At 36.7% G+C, this 20624-nt stretch overlaps 1 protein-coding gene and 1 long non-coding RNA gene across 5 annotated transcripts in view; one reads left to right on the top strand and one right to left on the bottom strand.

The window, feature by feature from the left end:
- MIA2 (MIA SH3 domain ER export factor 2) overlaps positions 1-20624 on the bottom strand; it is a 62015-nt gene that overhangs the window by 26469 nt on the left and 14922 nt on the right. For all 4 annotated transcript variants that reach the window (XM_087951857.1, XM_087951859.1, XM_087951858.1 and 1 more), the window contains exons 4-8: positions 18862-19954; positions 12967-15657; positions 10545-10757; positions 10340-10434; positions 1597-1716 (exon numbers count right to left, since the gene is read on the bottom strand). In XM_087951857.1, coding sequence (XP_087807983.1) covers positions 1597-1716; positions 10340-10434; positions 10545-10757; positions 12967-15657; positions 18862-19954 — 4212 coding nt within the window. The remainder of the gene's footprint in view (positions 1-1596; positions 1717-10339; positions 10435-10544; positions 10758-12966; positions 15658-18861; positions 19955-20624) is intronic.
- LOC148133429 (uncharacterized) lies at positions 3097-3359 on the top strand. The gene is made up of 2 exons (XR_015746781.1): positions 3097-3176; positions 3211-3359. It is a non-coding gene; the product is annotated as an uncharacterized LOC148133429 (long non-coding RNA).

The raw sequence follows: 20624 nt of genomic DNA, 5'->3' as shown, positions 1-20624 counted from the left end.
CTGGCTGAAATAAAACAACATTAAAGCTAACCACATTCACCTAATTAGCTAAGATTGTAAACCTTAGTCTTAAGCACAGTGAATAGTACTGAAAGTACATTCCTTAAGTGAAATTAGACAGACTTATCAGAGAAGAAAACATAATTTTTCACACCCAGACCTCTTAATGTGATTATTTCTTTCCCTTTGCATCTGGGGAGTACTTGCAGGGCCTATGGGGTTAGAGGATAAGGTTGCGCATCTCATGTTGCTTTAAGGCAGTGTAACAAGGGGGCAAAAAGAGACAGGGAGGGGTGGTCCTTCCCTGATTGGGTCTTGTGGCTGACTAATTGTAACGCCTCCTGATTAAGCCCCCGGAAAGAGCTGGTGACTATAACCTTTGGTGCTAATAACTCTTCGAAAGAGGGAATGGCTCCTATGGTTCTTAAGGAGGCAGTAGTGTGTCGTCTCCCAAAAAGACCATAACTTGATCCAACCAGTCTAAACAGTTTTTGTCTAGTCTCCTCTTTTGCGGGGAGGTGTTGGTGTTGGTGGTGACTTTCATGGTTTTTTGCAAGGTCATGAAAACTTGATTATGTCCCCGGGCCTGATATATTTACTTTGTACTGTCGAATTCAGAGTTCCCCAACCTTTCTGGCCTTGCAGAACAACAGGGAGGGGGAAGAGAGGGGATGGACCCGCATGAACGGTGGGCACGCACAAGATCCATTTGCACAAGTAGCATGCACGTATATGCGCTCACATGCTGCTTGTGCAAATGAGGATGTCCATGTGCATTCACCCGCCACTTCCATGGCCCAGTTCCGAACAGCTCAAGGCCTGGTAGTAGGCCACAGCCCAGGGACTCGTGGTCTAATTGTCTTAATTTGAAAAACTGTTTTTATGTGTTATGAGACTTCCTTGTTGAAATGGGCAGCTATAGAAATCAAACAAATAAATCAAAACAAGTTGGCTTAAAATTGCAAGCATTTCCCAAATGGAGGCAATTCTGAAATGTTACAAAGTTTTCCCATAACTTATTAGTTGTATTATTTTATAAAACGTATAATCAAAAAATAAATTTTGCATAATGCTGTAGGTTACTATGGGATGTTTACCAAAATATTTAAATAGGACAAGGAAGGAAGGATTGTATAATCATCATTTCGCAAGAGAGAGATTTTACAAAAAGCTAGTTTAAGGGAAAGAAGGGAAAAGAGTTTATATACTTCATTATAATTTACATTTTGCAAAGTGCTGTTCTTATATAATTATAAATCACAAAATTAGATTTGGAAATGTCAAATTATGCTGTGTTAAATATTCCAAATCAAAGGAAGTTTAGTCAAGGAAAATAAAATTTGTTAATAATTCTCAACATTTATTGAGCTTAATTTTTTTTTTTTAATATTTCCAATATATATTCTGATTGAAGAGAGGATCATCCTCCTGAATCTATGTAGCAATTTAGGATCACAGTCTTAAACTTAACTATCCATAAATTGATCTACTGGCAAATAAGCATGCATAGAAATATGGTATAAAAAACTGCTCTAGCTAAATGCTTAGCAGAATGATTTTACAGCATTCCAGTTCAATGCCACACTGCATACTTACTGACTTATACATCCTGCACAAGAACAGCAAAACAGTAAAAATGGCAACCATAACAATTTCCCATGAAAAACCAAAGAGATCTGGACCAGGTCTCATATTTTCAGGGAGTGATGAGACAACCTTTAAAGAAGGAAAACAAAGTTAAAGCTGACAGAACAATTGTTAACACAGTTTCCATGTTTTGATCATATCAATTCATAATTATTGCATTTAATAAAATGTTCCCCAGGTAAAATGCATAATAAACCTAAAAGGGAAAGGGGGATAGTTACATTACATTAATCAGGGCAATTGCACAAAGAAATACCAAGTACTATTTATCAATTGAGTTGTCAGTGTTTAGTTTTCTTTATTTTCTGGAAGTATTATCAGAAACTCTATATTTCAGATTTGTTGAATATATGCTGGCAAATAAATATTAATGACTTAATCATATAGTGAAGTAAGTGAAATTTGACATGACCTAATACTTCTTTACTCCAATATAAATCTATTAGGAGCTTACAGATAAGCATGCAAAAAAGTTTATGACCATAAACAACAATTCTGAACAACTTTAGCAAATAAATCAAACTAACACCCAATTAAACATGCAACAGATTATGCTGTTAGTCCACTTTCACCTTTTGTCACGAATGATGCCCCGAAAATTTTATAGACAAAATGAAAAATATAGCTATGAAAGTTAACATTATAAATTTGCCTATTTTCAGTGCTCCAATCAGTGCTAAGGGCAAAACTGTTGAATAATGAAAGATGCTAAGGAGAATTCTGCTAGAAGCCTGAAACCAAGGATTTGGCTGATAACTGAAATCAGTATGTGGAATTCAGCCTCCAATCAAAATATATTACGTTGGGGGTCTCATTGCTCATTGGACTGTCAAGTAACATTGTTGTACCACTGTAATAATAACTCACAATTGACTTCAGTACATTAGCTGAAGATGACCAAAGTCTGTTCTTGCTACAGCACCTACCTGCTGATCTAGCAGGTATTATGAGATTAGAAAAACTTTCAAGTATGCACCTGCTCCTTCACATGTTCAGTCCATATGGAATGATAGATATAACTAACCTGGAGCCAGAAGACTTCTATACAAACAGAAAATCCATTCAACTTTAGCCTGAGTGTCTCCTCCAGTTACCAATAGTTTCTAAGCACTCGGTCAGACTTCTATCCATTTCCTGGTTGGCCTTGGTTGATGGTAAACTGAGGACACCTTAATCCTAACTTTTCAATTTTTCAAAAGATTTTTCTTTTCTTAAAAGAAGGGAAGAGGCCTCAACTCTTCTTCTTTCGCCCCAATTTGAAATGCCTGCTCTGAAGGACTAGAAGATCCATTGTAAAATATTTTCTCCAACTAGTCCAGAAGGATACCGCAATTAATGATACTGAGCCCCACTAACAAATCCAGTAGGAGCAGAAGAATCACTATATCTCCATTCAAATCCTGCCACAGGTCATCAACAAAAGTGACAGGTATAGTTTCCTTGTTTTATATACATATACTAGCAAAAGTTTGGTATCCATCTTAGCCCAAGCCAAAGAGCCAGCCACAGTTTTAACTATCTCCAGAAAGGTAGTTAAAGGTAGTTTTAACTACCTCCAGAAAGGTAGTTAAGGGAGCCACGGAGCAGGATGCCATTCCAGAGGGCATCTACTGCAACAGAAAAAACACATTGCCTAAATGATAAGTTTCCACTAAAGGGATGTGAAGCATGACCACAGTCTGCTCAATTGCTCTGGCTAGTTAGAAAACTGTATCTAAAATAATTATGTCTTGAACCTGGACCTCCTCATCTATTCTCAACACAGCTCAAACATCCAAGTTTCATCACTCACACTGTGCAAAGGTCTGGTTTATAATGCCTGTTTCAGTTATAAGCCATGCCCAGCATTGCCTAACCTGATGCCCTCCAGATATACTGGATTTGTGTTCCCATCATTAATTTTCCAAAGCCACCAGCCTCGGTAAGTTATTGAGCTTTGCAAATACGTATAGCTAAATAAAAACAGGATCAATTCTACAGATCTGCAAAGAGGCTGAACTTTTCTAATAAGAATAATGTGCCTTTACCTACAATTCATAACACCAAGCTTTAGTGAGGCAAAAGTTTCATCCGAATTACTGCCACATGCAACTATTGAAAGAACAGGATTTAAGTCACAGGGGTTATTTTTCCCTAGCTTTGGAGACTTCGTTTGAATCTGGTCTTTATCACAGAAACCAGGAGCAACAGCAGAATATGGGGAAATTTCCCTCTCCTTGCAGAATGACGGCCACCGTCTCCCATGAGGCCGCGCGATGTTGAAAACTGCAGCACACAGCCACGTATCTTTTTCTGCTCCTAGGAACTAAGCGCCTGATAGAAGTTGCGCCAAACGCCGGATAACTCGGCAGGTTTAACTTCGGGCAAGGGCCGGGCGATCGACCCCCCCGTCCCATATTGCTTCACAATCGGCCCCCTCTTGTCTCCCACACTCACGCTCCGAGCACTTCTCAAGGCCAACCCATAGTAGTGCTGAACGCAGTCCCTCCAACCCAGCCCGAAAATCCCGGCGACAGCGCCCTCCGGACTGCCCCCAGCAACGGCGACATTAAAAGACGCTGCCATCTTACTGCATCAGCTGCGATTCTACCAAAGAAGCCCCGATCGCGCCGCCAGCACCTCCTCTTCCTGTCTCTGACGGCTATCAGGGTGTACCACTGGCAGCGCCGGGGAGGGGAAGAGGACGAAACCATGCCTGCTCAAAGGGGAGGAGATCAGCAGATTGCAAAGCAATCCCCAACTTGTCAACAAATAATTACCCCCAAAGAAGTAATACGGAAGAGAGGGCGAAGTACCAGGCTGGGCTAGAGGGTGGTGTATTTATAATCCTTCGGTATATTTACTTCGACTACCTGACGCAGATTAATATTTTAAAATATCGCACTTGTTCAGAAGCGAGAACAAGTTCTCATTCCCTTGCCTCTTTTTTTTAATGGGGATTCTAAGTTATTGATGTGAGCTGAAGCTTTGTCATCCGTGTGTCGATACGGACACATGTTGATTCTATTATCCACACGCATGATACCACGAAGACACTTTATTCGGACAATAAATGAACATACGGACTGCAACTACGCACTCTCACACGCTGAATTTGCTAAGGCAGTGTTTCTCAACCTTGATAAATTTAATAACTCTGAACCTGAAAACCCAGAATGTCTCTAGTCAGCATGTTGACTGGGAAATTCTAGGAGTTGAAGTTCAAACTTCTTAAAGTTGCCAAGGTTGAGAAATTCTGTCCTAAGGCAGACTTTGAACATTCCTTGACACGTGCTTGCAAAGTAATAATGTCTTTTAGTCATTCAAAAACAAAACAGTTTATTCAGGAAGCTCAGCCTGCCCGAGGAACTGCTGATACGATTCTATAGAGGGATTATTGAGTCTGTCATCTGAACCTCTATAACTGTCTGGTTTGGCACTGCAACCAATCAAGCCAAACACAGATTTCAACTGAGAATTAGAACTGCAGAAAAAAACAATTGCTACCAATCTACCTTCCATTGAGGACCTATATCCTGCACAAGCCAGAAAGAGGGCTGTAAAAACATCTACAAACCTCTTGCATCCTGGACATAAAACTGTTTCAACTTCTACCCCCAAAACAACACTATAGGGCACTGCACGTTAGAACAACAACAACAAAGACTGTTTTTTCCCCCGTGCCATCAGTGTGCTAAAACAACTAATTCCCACAACACTGTCAAACTATCTAGATTATCTATATTAACTATATTAATTGTATCATCTTTGAAGTTTAATAAAAATGTAAGAATGCTTATGCTATAACAGTGAAAATCTTTTGATCAGTTATGACAGAAAATGTCAATATGTCTTTAGATCAGATGCTTCTATTTAAATCTGAAGAGTTAAAAGGCATGAGCTCTTCATATGAGGTAAGATGACATATTTAAATGCACCATTGTCTTTAATGCTCTGCTTACACCATCATGCCATTTTGACATAAAATCTGTACTGAAGGAGTACACTTTTAATAGAGAGGGCCAGGGACCAAATAGTTAAAGCACCAACAATGAGATGGATCAGGCGTGAAACAGTATGGTCCAGCAAGTAAACATTCTGGCTTTGAAATATAGGCTGGTTTTTTTTCCAAGATACAATATACCACTGCTATATATAGCTCTATAACTGACACTTTATATACAACATCCAGTGCTGGGATATGCTTTGCTTGCATGGAAGGGAATGTTTTACATTTGGCAAAAAATAATTTTATGCTACCTACTTTATTTTTATAAAATCTGTATCAGCTATTTTAAACATAAGTCTCTACTTTTTACCCTTATGATTAATTACTAATCAATTGTATTTAAATATAAATGAAGCAAGAAACCAAGCAAAATAACAGGTTCAGATAGAACATGAAACTTGTATAACAAGTTCCTGTCTCAATGTCCTTCATTCCACTAAGAAAACTATGTCTCAAATATGGCATTTTACTTCTAAATGCAAACCTTTCCCATTCTGAATAGACCTAGGCCCTTGGTTTATGTCATTTTTGCCCACCACCATACATAGGGCAATATAAATTTCATATAGTATTCTGTACTTATGTAGAATTTTATTTAAATAGTTTAATTGTTTTTAGGTTTGGTATATCACCCTTCAGAACAGATTACACAGATCTGATATATTACCCTTGAGAACAGAGGCTTACATGCTGTAAAATAACATTTAAAATTTAAAATGAATTATGCAATATGTAAATACAAGAATAGACAGTAGGGATGCAAAACTAAAATGCTAAAGCATACAATTAACCTCTAATAAAAAAGCCTGATAGAAGTCAAGGCTTTTTACCTGATGCAAGAGATATGGTTAAGGAACAACACTCAATAAAAATATCCTTTCTAAAGTTGCCCAGAAGAAAATTAAAGATGACTATGTTTTCAATGACATGACACCTATAAAACAAACTATCCATAAATTTCACATTTCTGGTCTTACTAATTGAAAAAAGAGGAAGAAGAAAGGGCAAGAGACGTTAAAAGATAAGAAATTATAAGTGAATTTATGCTAAAAGGGGATTGATATGCATAGCATGAATACAACATATTAGTCACAGATTTATGTATGTGTGTTTGTCAATGCATAGATTTGTTTTCGCACTCAAAATAGAAACCAACATTTCACACTCTTGACGTTTTAAGATAGAAATAATAGAAAAAATTATCTGAAGCAACCTCCCCCCACTCACAAAATAAAAAAGCATCTAGTACAATGACTATGTGGCAGTCCAACAGGTTGGTATCTTTTAGATAAAATCATTTGAAGTCTCATTTTCCATTACAAAGTTTAACTATATCATATACCTCTTTTCCCATTTGTGGAATGGGAAATGTAACTGTATAAAATGCTATAAAAGCATTAAATTATTTGTAGCTTTTTAGAAACTCATAACCCAGATGATAAAATCTTAGTATTTGCTTCCAGATGGACACAAGATTGATTCTCCTCTGATATTAGTGCTTTTAATGCAAGGGGGTGCAAAAGAGAAGCGAATGACAATCTTTTAGTTTATCGCTGTAAAATACCATAATTGGAAAATATAGAATTATTTATATATAGCAAATACTTTAAATTATGTTAAAAGAGAATTTCATAGTACTGTTTTACCACCCTCTCCCAACCTGCAAAGTAAAACATTTACACTTACAACAGTGTTGGAAAAAATAGACTATCAGACTGACAGTTCTTGAAATAGACAAGCTGGTCTGCAATAATAATGGATATATCCCACTTACATGGCAGTGCTAGTTCATATTTATTCCTTTTTATATGATTGCTCAAGTATTACAGTGCCAAATTTGCAGATTTCATTCCTAAGCATATTTACTGAAAATTAACCTCAACCGGATTTGAATTTTCCTTCTAAGTTAAGACTATTTAAGAAACATGGAGTGAGGCTGTGTAGGGAAAAACTGTTTTTCCCTGCCAGAATTTTGAGTCCTTTAATTTCCATCAGTCAATTTAAATTAATGTATTTTGCCAAGTCCATCAAAATTATAAAATGGAATTATTACAATTATGTGTATTTGTTTGTCATATTCCAAAGAGTTTGGGCAGGCTGTGATAGTACTATTTTTTTAATTTGATCTTGACAATATTTTTAATAAAATTTTGGACTTTCAAACATGGTATTTATGTTGCATATATACAGCTCTGTGCCCATATTATCATAAAGTATCATCTGCATTGAATAATTTTTCTGATTTTTTTGTGAAAGAAAGAAATTCTGGGAAATTAATTTTGTAGCTGCAATTTGAGTGCTGGTAGTTACCAGGATTTCTCACTTCCTGGTCTATTTATGTTATTCTTGCAGAGTCCTTTTAAATTTCCTTAAATTTTCCCCATTCCTTTTGTCCCTGTTTAACATGGATGTGAGTGGGAAAAATAGGAGTAGAAATGCAGTGCAAAATGAGGTTGCCTCTGCTTTTGGAGACCAGAAGAAAGGTGTCAGACCAGAATAACATTGCTGTCATGGCCCCATCGGGTCCCAGTTTGGAGGAGAAAGAGGAATTGGAATTGGGACTGTCTGACAGGGGATGGCGCATCTCCCTTGCAATGTTTGGAGTGGCCAGGGGCTGAGGATGATACTGGCTCTTCAGGCGTTGGTCGACTGGATGGAGAGCTGTCTGCCCCCATGGACATGGGGGAGTATCAGCTGCAGGTAGGCATACCTGTAGGCATACCTGTACAATCAGCACAGGGGCCCCCCAAGGCTGCATGCTTTCTCCACTTCTCTTCTCCCTATATACCAATGACTGCATCTCAAATGATCCATCTGTTAAAATACTGAAGTTTGCTGATGACATAACAGTGATTGGTCTCATTCGAGACAACGATGAATCTGCATACAGACAGGAGGTTATACAACTTGCCTCGTGGTGTAACCGGAATGATCTGGAACTGAACACACTCAAAACCTTAGAAATGGTGGTAGACTTTAGAAGAAATCCTCCCATACTACCACCTCTTACAATACTAGACAACACAGTATCAACAGTAGAGACCTTCAAATTTCTAGGTTCTACTATATCACATGACCTAAAATGGACACCTAACATCAAAAACATCAAAAAAGCACAACAAAGAGTGTTCTTACTGTGCCAACTCAGAAAGCTCAAACTGCCCAAGGAGCTGCTGATACAGTTCTACAGAGGAATTATTGAGTTTGTCATCTGCACCTCTATAACTGTCTGGTTTGGTTCTGCAACCCAACAGGATAGACACAGACTTCAGAGAATAATTAGGACTTCAGAAAAAACAATTACTATCCACCTGCCTTCAATTGAGGACCTGTACTGTGAAAATATTTACAGACCCCTCACATCCCGGACATAAACTGTTTCAACTCCTTCCCTCAAGGCGACGCTATAGAGTGTTGCACACCAGAACAACTAGACACAAGAACAGTTTTTCCGAAAAGAGCCATCACTCTGCTAAACAAATAATTCCCTCAACACTGTTCAACTATTTACAAAGTGTACACTACTATTACTGTTAATCTTCTCATCACTCCTTATCACCCATCCCCTCCCACTTGTGATTGTAGGACTGTAACTTTGTTGCTTGTATCCTTACGATTTATATTGACTGTTTCCTAGTATGATTTGATTGTTGATTGTATCCTATGACTATCATTATGATTCTTGATTCTTAATGAATGTACCTTTTCTTTTTGTAAACTGAGAGTATTTACACCAAGACAAATTCCTTGTGTGTCCAATCACACTTGGCCAATAAAGCTATTCTATTCTATTCTATTCTATTCTATTCTGTTCTGTTCTGTTCTGTTCTATTCTATTCTATTCTATTCAATGGTGCTGAGAGGCAGCAGATCCCCTCTGATGAGAAACAGCTGCCTCCCCTACTCGATCTGAGGGAACAGAGAGAAGAGTGGAGGCAAGCTGGGAGGAGGTTTGCAAAACTGCTGGGGAGAAGGTCGCCCTGCTCCTCCTCACAATGAACAGCTGGCATGGGATTGTCTTTGTCAGGAACAATTGTTTGCTTTGGTATACATCCCCTGGCTTTGGAAAAACTCAGCCGGGACTCATGTTTCTGCCTCTGCCTTTGCCTGGTGGACTTGCCACTTGCCTTGTGGCCTTGTCCTGTGAACTATGACTCTGGGCCTTGCCCCATGAGCTTGCACCTTCCTCTTGGCCTTTGTGAATGTTTTTTTTTTGTTTGCTGGCTTTTGTTTCTGCGACTGAGAGTGTCTGCCTTCGGGGAAGTATGGGGTGGAGCCACAATGGCTATTGTAGGGCTGTTCCTTGTGGAATTAACAAAGCAATAAAGGATTCTATCCAAGCCTGCCTCTGCCTTGGTAACCTGGGTCATAATACTTGCCTTCTGATACCAAACACTATGTTAATTATAATATGAATTGTAGTTCAAGTCCATAAGGCAAACTACATCTATCTTTAACCTATCTTGATAAATATAAGCTTAAAAGGCATTATGTACAACACTTTAAATGCCAAATATTTTTTTTTAAACTGTCATACATGAACTGCAAAAATCTTGACAAACATTAAAGAACAATAGAGAGACAGACCATTATGTGTCTCTTTGCTGATCTCTATTTGTCCAGATTTTTGTCTACCTAGACATGGTAACCATACATTTGATTAGCATTAGCATCAGAAAGTAGACTCATATTGAAGAAACTTACCTTTTTACCTATAGGTATCATAGATGAAAAAATAGAAGTTACAATGGCACCGAATGTATTCAAATCCAGGGTTAAGTGAAGTAGCCGTTCATTTTCTGTTTCATGCACAAGAAAAAGAAAAAAACAGTTCTTACTAACTATCTTCTTTACAGATGAAATGTTGCTTAAAATCTGGTTTTTTAATATTTAGATTAAGTTTGTTTACCATTACTAATGATACAACTTTGATTCATTAGATTGTTCTCTTGTACTTCTTTGACGTCCTGTTGGTCTAGATATTTTTTTCCTGAAGCATTTGGCTTTTTCTTAGTATTTGTGGGAGGTGGTTTTTTTTCAGAATACTGGTCATTCTTAGCTTTCTTATTTGAATTCAAAGGATTTTTTTCTTTGAGATCATTGGCAGGTAATATCCCATTATCTGCAAAGAATTACATATTATATATTTAATTTATGTGAGTTTTAGCTGGTTGCATTCTGCATCATTATCTTACATCTTGAAAAAAAATGGGCTTTTCTGTTTTTGACTGAAAGCTAACACAAAAATAATTTAGAAAAAAATAATTTTATTATTAGAATTGATGCTAAGTTGCTAAAAATTTGCCACCCTGAGTCATCTCAAAGTGAGATGGGTGTCAAATAAAACTGAAAAATATATACCAGTAAATAAAATCATATAGTAAAGCAGCAGCCTGCTATCCATTTACTTGGGTACTGAGGAATTTCTGATTGAATATTTATTGGCTGTGCTGTAAAGTATCAGATAACCATTTAAACCAACAACTAAGTAAACTGTAACCATTACATATGCTTGCAGTTATCTTTGAACTTGGGGGGCTGGGGTGGAATTAACAAGCATTGGATAGATTAGGTAGTCCTTTTCATTTTTTACCTGCTCCTCCACTTAACTATTTATGTCATTTCCATTATACTGATAAAAATAATTTTGGTTAAGATTGCCATGAATCTGGATTCACAAATCATGCCGTGACATGGTTTGTTTAACTATAATATATAATCATAGCTGGGGCTTGCTCAATATGTTAAGACTCAAATCATCATTTACAAACAAAATGGCTGGATCCACACATTATGCTCAACCCAGCACAAGCAAATCACATTTGGGTTTATTTTGTTTTTATTTAACAATATTTAGAGCACCATGTTTGGGAACCAGATAACACCTAGATTTTTCCTCAGTAATGAACAACAAGCACATATGATAATGACATCATTACCAAGAGTCCCCCAGAATCAGAATTGATTTTTGAGTGAATGTACTTGGGGACTAAATCCATATAAGCAAAACATTCCTAATAATTATTAGAGTGCAGGCTATTATAACTATAAAGACATTTAGAAGGTCCTAAAAATCAGGATAATTTTTTTAGTATAACGATAACTATTATTTATCAGGCTTATGAATATGAAATAATATGCCTTATAAAAAAGAAGGGGGAAAAATAAAATTAAAATAAGGATTTTCAGAAGTGTGGGAAGGATTCTAGAACATTCCACTTGAATTGTTCACATTTGGAAGTGAAATTTATCTTCTGTTCATTATGATGACAGGAAATATATTAGAGTCCTGACTTCCAGACTGATGCAGAAGAATTAAATGTAGTGTTCTTTTCTAATATATATAAACAATAAAAATCCAAATGATTAAGAACTACAATGCATTTAATAGTCCAAGTCATTCATAAGTAATACATCTACTAAAATTAGTTATATTGTGGAAATATTGCACTTTTCTAATGATTGAAAACATCAATTTGTTTTTATTTTAAATTATGCTTTAAATCATCAGAAGTAATACTATACTTAAGAGTAGGGCAGGGGTGTCAAACTCAACTTCATTGAGGGCTGCATCAGGGTTGTGTTTGACCTTGGGGGGCTGGCTGGTGTGGCTGGGGTAGGTGTGGCCAGGGTGGGCGTGACCAGCTCGACATCATGTCAGGGGCACCTGTGGTGGTCAAGTGCTAAGGCAGGACTTCCCTCAGACCCTCCCGCACTCTTATTATAATCTTCCTTCCTTCCTTCCTTCCTTCCTTCCTTCCTTCCTTCCTTCCTTCCTTCCTTCCTTCTCCTTTCTTCTTCCCATCTTCCCTTCCTTTTCTCTTTCCTCTTTCCCTTTCTCCTCTCCTATCCCTTCTTGCATTCCCAAATGCAAAAGGAGAAACATTTCCTCTTTTGTTTTTAGTTTGTTTTGCTAGCCCTCTGCCAGTGAAAACAGAGCTCGTGCTCCCCCCGGGCCCCATTTTTGGTTGCAATGGCCTCCTGTAGCCCTCTGTCAGCGAAAACAGGACCCAAGAGGGATGCATGTGGCCTCCGCAGCTTCACTTTCACTGGCAGAGGCACCGCAGGCCGGTCCTTTGCTGTTTCCAGGGTGGCCCCGCGGGCCATATTTAAACACCCTGTCCCCATGGGCCAGATTTAGCCCATGGGCCTTGAGTTTGACACCCCTGGAGTAGGATATTATCTTGAAGTTCTGCCAGTGTAAAAGAGCTATCAATTTTTGTTGCATTATGCCTAATAAAAATAGAGGATCTTTCTTTGTTTAAAAACAAAAATTTTCAGGAATTTTTGATTTATTTACTTGCTTTATTACCAAAACAGTTGCCTAGTACCTGATTCTGTCTTTTGGCTTCCACAGTTGTTTCTGATTTCCCACATTAGACCTTGGACTTCTGGCAGTAAATGCATTTTGGTCTTCATACACTTCTCGTGTCCAATATTTAATTTACATCTATGTTCCACCAAAGTTGTTGCTTGTTTTCTTTTCTTGTAAATATCTTCACATGGAGAAATGGAGAAGTTGTACTGAAGCTTTTCAAACTCTTTCTGTAGTTGCTGCAATTCTTCTACACAAATATTTGCTTGAATAATCTTTCTTGATTCCTCAACTAGCTTTAAATTAAATTCCTGGACTCTTAAGGAGGAACTGGCATCTTTCCAGTCTAAGCCTGTATTTGTTATCAATTTACCATTTTGAATTGCATTTTGGAAAACAGACTCTTTTTCCAGAATTCGGAGTCTGACAGTGTTTCTGTTACCATTTTCTGAATCTGCAGTAACATATTTTTTCCATTGCATTACTTTATTATTAAAAGAATAAAAAACATTCACATCCTGACATTCATATTTTGTTTGTTCACGGGTATATTTAGCCTTATGTCTCTCTGCTTTCATATTTTTATTAATTTTATGTTTTGTGAAATCGTCATTATCATTAGTTTTTTTATATATCTTTCCAAAATAATATGAAGTTTTATCAAAAATATTGCTTATAACACTTTGCCATATATTAAAATTTCTCCCATTTTTGTTCCTATTTTTCTCACTTTTCTTATCTTCCTGGCCCTTTTCTGGCTTAATTTTTTCATGCCTATAAGTAGATAGTTTATGTACATAGTTTAAGTTTTTAAAACAAACTGTTTTGTCTTCTGTAAATATTTCATTATCAGCATCAAAAACTAAATGGTGTGTGTTTAAACTACCTTTTGTGTACATAGGGGTGCAATCCATAATATGATTTATAGACTCAAGATGATGGGAGATCTCATCTGAGGAAAATTTGCTAGGATTAATAGTACGATCTGATTTGGAATCTTCCCTCTGAATGTCTAAATGTTGCACAAGAAGATCTTCACTGGCAAAAGTGTCTACTAAACCATGCTTTTTAAGAAGTAAATTATGATAGTCAGTGATTAAACTGCATTTAGTTTTCTTCTGAGATACTACTACTGGTACAGATAACATTAGTGGTACTATTTCTTGCTGAAATTCAAGTTCGGTATCTCCAGTATTTAAAATGCCATCTTGTTTCTTACGTTGACTTAAAATTTTAAACTTGTTTTCTAAATTAGGTGCTAAATATGTTTTTGTGGTATATTCTGCCTGGTTTATATGCTTTCTATCAGGCCTTGTACTGGTTATAATGCTTTTTTCCCTATCTGATTGATCAACATGAGAAGCTAAAATCTTTTGTTTACTTTTTAATTCTTTTTTACCTTCTTTTGAATAGATTAGACTTTTATACATGGGTAGTAAATGTATATTTTTCTTAGAAAAGGTATGAGAATCAGGATAATGTGAGATAGTTTGTTCTTGGGGAGCATAATTTTCAATAGTTTTTGGTACTGAAGAAACATCACAACGTTGAGCACTATCATCATATTCTTCTATTATTTCTGAACTGTTTACTTCATTGCTTCTTTCACCTGTCTGCATCTGTGGATCCTGAAAGTATTTCTTTTCCACACTGTGTGTGACAAAATTCAAATTATGTTTGACATGTCCATAAAATTCTTTTTCACATTGAAGCAGTTCTTGACCTGCAGTGAATGGAGATAACCCTTGCTTCTTTAAGTTATTTGGGTACTTTTCAGTTGTTTGCATCTTTTTGCTATCTGGTTGACTGTCAATAGTCAATTGCAAAATTTGTTTTGATACATTAATTTGTACTTTTTCTCTTTTTTGAGAAAACTGATTCATATTTTCTTTAGTTATACTTTTGTTCCATGGATAGTCTTTGTTATAACTTACGGAAATTTTTTTCATAGTACCAGGTGTCATGCTTGCTACATTCTTCACCTCAACAAATTCATTTTCTTTATGAGAATCTATAACATCATCTTGTATATCATTGTTGGTATATTTTTCCGAATACAAACAAACCAATGGTTCTGAAATCTCAGCTTTCTTCATAAACTCAGTGTAACTGATTACAGGTGTACTTTCATCCAAACATTTTAGGTTTAAATGTTTAATTTTTTTAATGTATTGTTTTCTAGATAAGGAAACTCTCTGTACAGATTTATACTGTTTTGTTGATCTTTGTACACTAAATTGTAATTCTGAGACTTTGTGCGGTTTGCCAAAGTTTTTATCACATGTTTTTTGATCCTGGAATAAAGGTTTTATTATACATTCTGAAAAATGTTTTTCAGATGAAGGAAAAATTGTTTCTAATAATATCCTAGCATCTTTTGTTACATTTGCACTGCCTGCATTGTTTTGCATTGTTAATGAAAGTAGAAAAAAATCTTTGTTGAAAACATCTTCCTTCAGATTTGCTTTCTTTGCTGTTTTCTGATTTAACATATTTTTCTTTTCTATTTCTTTGTTTTTCTGTAGTGATTCAACACTATTTTTAGATTGGCTATTTTTAACCTTGATTCTTTTAATTTCTTGCAAAGAATTTTTGGTTTTGTCTAGAAAGTTCTGAAATCTAAAGAGATCTTTATAGTGGTTAAAAGAAGAAATGCACTGGAGCTCTTCAGCTTCACTGTATTGTACTTCAGAATGTATGACTGAATCTGGAGAAAAACAAATAGAAAATGGAGACTGAGCTAACTTCCTTGCATCTTCAGTAACTTCCTGCTTTTCTTTTTCATTATGAACATAAGGTAAAGGTAAAGGTTCCCCTCGCACATACGTGCTAGTTACTTCCGGCTCTAGGAGGCAGTGCTCATCTCCGTTACAAAGCCGAAGAGCCAGTGCTGTCTGAAGACATCTCCGTGGTCATGTGGCCAGCATGACTAAACGCCGAAGGTGCACAGAACACTGTTACCTTCTCACCAAAGTGGTCTCTATTTTTCTACTTGCATTTTTACATGCTTTCAAACTGCTAGGTTGGCAGAAGCTGGAACAAGTAATGGGAGCTCACTCCATTACATGGTGCTAGGGATTCGAACCGCTGAACTACCGATCTTTCTGATCAACAAACTCAGCGTCTTAGCCACTGAATTATGAACATAGCTTGCTTTAATATCTCCTGCATCTTTGGAGTAATTTTCATTAAAATTTTCAAATACTTCATTAGTATTTTTGGCTTTTTGCTCTCTATTTTTCTCTTTTATTCCTCCCTTATTATAAGTCTTCTTTCTAATAAAATTCATTTTCTTCCCCATTATAGCTGATTTCCCACTGTCTAAAACAGCAATAAATATTTTATTATTCATTCATCCAACCTATCAAAAACAGCACCACAAAAAGCAGATTAGGAACGCAAATTAAACCAGGGAAGAAAATGGTAAGTGAGCACCTGTCTAGCCCAGACAAATTCAAATCAGCAGGACCAGATGGATTACACCCAAGGTTTTGAAGGAAGTGGCAGACGAGATCTCAGACCCACTGAACTATATCTTTCAAAGATCCTGAAGCACCGAGAAACTGATGTAGTTTCCATCTTCAAAAAAGGGAAAAAAATAGGTCCAGGAAACTACAGACCTATTAGCCTGACCTCAATACCAGGGAAGATTCTGGAAAAGATAATCCATCAATGAATCAGAGAACACCTACTGTAGAAGCAAACAAAGTAATAATCAAAAGGCAACATGGGTTTATCAAAAAACAGATCATACCAGACTAACTTTATTGCATTATTTGTCAAAAGGGCAAAATTAGTGGACTAGAGGAATGCTGTCGATATAATTTACTTGGACTTCAGTAAGGCATTTGATAAAGTAGACTATAACTTACTACTTGATAAAATAGAAAAATGTGAGTTAGACAGCATCACCACCAGATGGATTAGTAACTGGCTGACCAACCACACTAAAAGTCTAATCCTCAATGGAATTGCATCTACATGGAGAGAAATATGCAGTGAGGTACCCCATGGCTATGTTTTAGGCCTCTTTAACATCTTCATAAATGATTTGGATAAGGGGATAGATGGGGAACTCATCAAATTTGAAGACAACACCAAGCTAGTAGGAATAGCCAATATTCCAGAAGATAGGCTTAATTATAAAAGGATCTTGACAGATTTAACATCGGGCACTATCAAACAAAATGAAATTCACTGGTAAAAAAAGTAAGGTTCTACATTTAGGCAAAAAAAATAAATGCACAGGTACACTATAGGTGGTGCCTTGCTCAATAGTAGTAACTGTGAGAGGGATCTTGGAATCCTAGTGGACAATCATTTAAATATGAGCCAACAGTGTGCTGCAGCAACGAAAAAAGCCAACACAGTTCTAGGCTGCATAAACAGATGGATAGAATCAAGATTACATGAAGTGTTCATGCCACTTTATAATGCCTTGGTAAGGCCACACTTGGAATATGCATCCAGTTTTGGTTGCCACGATGTAAAAAAGATGTTGAGACCCTAAAAAGAGTACAGAGAAGAGCAACAAAGATGATTAGGGGACTGGAGGCTGAAACATATCAAGAACGGTTGCTGGAACTGGGTATGTCTAGTTTGATGAAAAGAAGGATTAGGGGTGACATGATAGCAGTGTTCCAATAGTTCAGGAGTTGCCACAAAGAAGCTATTCTCCAAAGCACATGAGGGCAGGACAAGAAGCAATGGGTGGAAACTAATCAAGGAGAGAAGCAACCTAGAACTAAGAAGAAATTTCCTGACAGTTAGAACAATGAATCAGGGAAACAATTTGCCTCCAGAAGTTGTGAATGCTCCAATACTGGAAGTTTTTAAGAAGAGATTGGATAACCATTTATCTGAAGTGGTGTAGGGTTTCCTGCTTAATCAGGGGCTTGGACTAGAAGACCTCCAAAGCCCCATCCAACTCTATTCTATTTTATTCTATTGTCATCTGGCATATCCTGGCACTGTGAAAAATTCCTTAAGGGTTCATTTAGCTCTTTCAAAAACATTTTTCATGCATTTCCAGATTAATTTTATTTTTTTTCTTGCATGCTTTTAGACATTCTTTCTACAAATGTTTCTGACACCTGCAAAAGTAAATTTTCTACTTGTTCTATTTTATCTGGTCCAGCTATTTTCCCAGCATCTTTTCTTTTTTGTTTCATAGCTTGTTACACTGATGGTGAATTAGCTATATTTTCTACCTCTAGATGAGACTGTTTCTTGAATTCTAGAATGTGAATAATCTTTTTTGATTATTTTTGGATTAAAGTGTTTCTATATTTCCAAACCTTTCCTTTTCTGATCCTGACCCTTTTTATAATTAGTTATTTGTCTACATAGGAAAGGCAATATTTTTATTAGAATTCACTAGCCGCAAGTGTGGTTTATTAACTTCTACTAATTCACCATTTTCAATGGTTTCTATGTTTTTTTCACTAGCTTTTGCTGCTAAAGAAGACAGGATAAAGTTTTCCTGAGAAGTGTCAGTATTCTGTTTTCTAATTCTTTTTTGATAATATTCTAATTTAATAGAAACTGCTTTTTATTTTCTTTATCTGTAGAAAATGCTACCAGTATTCACTATTTTTAGGTTGTCAGTTTTACTCATTAGATTTTAGATCCATACCCAAAGTGTCTGCATTTTCTTTAGGTCTAACTTACTTAAAATCTAGTACATTTGTAAAATAGATAACGGGATAGAAAAACTGAAGCTTTTTAGAGCCTTTTTGATTTTCTTCTCCTTCAATTTAAGTATGTAATGGAACAAAATTATCTATACTGTGAAAAGATGGAAGCTGCTCTACAACTGAGCTCTGAATAGCTCGAGACTTATGTCTTAACTGATTAACTGATATGGCCTTATTAACTTCAACTATATTATTATATACGCTTTCATACAAACCTGACTGGCTTTTTATTCTTTCTGACTCCGGAGTATTTTCAATTATTTGGTTCCTTGATACTGAATCTTGTTCTGTACTGGAAGATTTTAGATTTTCAGCAAGTTCAGTGGAAAAAGAAGCAGCTTCCATGAAATCAGGATGTTCATTTCCTAAAGGAACTTCAGTATCTGTAATATCTGGGCTGGTAATTTCTTCATGATATTTTTCTTTCTCTTCATCTACTACTGATTCAGCTGTTTGCTCTATGTTCTTTTTAACATATTTGTTTTGTTCTTCATAGAGTATTTGCTCTACTGCTGCTTCTCTCAAACCATCCTCCACTGGGACTGATTGTATATTAGGAGGCAGTGAGTCTTCATTTTGATCTACTTCTCCATTTGCAAGCTGCTCTCCGTCTTTTTGAGTGTACCCAAAAGTTAAAATATCATTTAACTTCAGATCAAACCAGTTTGATTCAGACAGCTCATTATCACTGTGTTTCTCTATTCTTGCTTCAGAAGCTGCAGTTCTGCTATGGTGGCCACTATTAGAAGCAGTGTTGCAACTGCTATGGAGATCTGAATCACCATCTTTGTACAGCAGATCATGTCCTGGTTTTTCATTTCCAAAATGAAAGACATCTGTCAAACTGCTCTGAAACCAGCTATGTGGCTCCATTTTACTCTTCTTGGGTTGTTTTTTAATATCAGCATTATCATCTATTGCTATTTTTCTATGTCTAATTGTAACTTGTTCTGCAATATCTGAGGATTTTCCAAAAGCCTCCTTATTTTCTTCCCTTCTCAAACCAAGCCAACCTGCAATCCCAGAAACAGTCCAAGTTGACTGAGTTGGGACGGGAATCAGAGCCTGGCTGATTGGATCCTCTTGCTGGCTAGACTCATCTTGATCAGCCTTGCTGTGACTGCTATACTCTTTTGGGATAGAAGTATCTGGGCGCTTCATGATTTCATCCTCAGGCATGTTAAAGTCTGAGTCTTTACCATCAGTGTAAAGAGATACATGCTCATTTTCTTCAGCACGATGATTAAGTATGCTGTCTTCATTTTCAAAAACATATTCTTCACCATCAAGACAAAGGAAATCAGTTTCCTAAAAATTAAAATGCATATAAAATGAATACATTATTTTTGACTTATTTAAAACATCTATTATTTACCTAGCTTTCCTCACCCATTAAAAAAGCACTTGAAAGCCCTTTGAGACCTTTGTACATCATCTCTCTCTCTCTTTGTATATATCTGTATCTGTATCTGTATCTGTATCTGTATCTATATATCTATATATATATGCAGGTCTTGGCGTGTTTGGGTCTTTTCCCATGTAAGATTGAAAGTATCTTGGTGACGTTTCGACGAGGCCCCACTCGCCATCTTCAGGCTGGTGCTTTCGGCTTCATGCTTGTGCGAGCAAAGAGTGATCAGAACTGCCGTCTCTCTATAAATACTGGTGGGGAGGTTGGCTGTGTTGTCATTTCTTGATTGGTTGATGGAGTTGATGTTTGCGGATTGACTGGCTTTTTTGTAAGAACATGTGTGGCTGAGGTATTGGCTGTGTGTCTATCAGCCTCCTGTGTTGTAACAACCTGGGTAATAGGCTGTGTGATGACCTTCTGAGTTCTATTGTTTTGACATCCTGGGTCTTGTGCTGTAATCTCCCGGGTTGTAATGACCTGGGTAATAGGCTGTGTGATGACCTTCTGAGTTCTATTGTTGTGACATCCTGGGTCTTGTGTTGTAATCTCCTGAAGAGCACCAGCCTG

Source organism: Notechis scutatus, chromosome 1, assembly GCF_049901735.1.
Source record: "Notechis scutatus isolate UNSWTSFEM ecotype Mainland chromosome 1, rNotScu1.2, whole genome shotgun sequence".
Classification (NCBI taxonomy): domain Eukaryota; kingdom Metazoa; phylum Chordata; class Lepidosauria; order Squamata; family Elapidae; genus Notechis; species Notechis scutatus.
The sequence above is the reverse complement of the archived record's forward strand: the minus strand, read 5'-3'. Positions and strand labels throughout refer to the sequence as shown.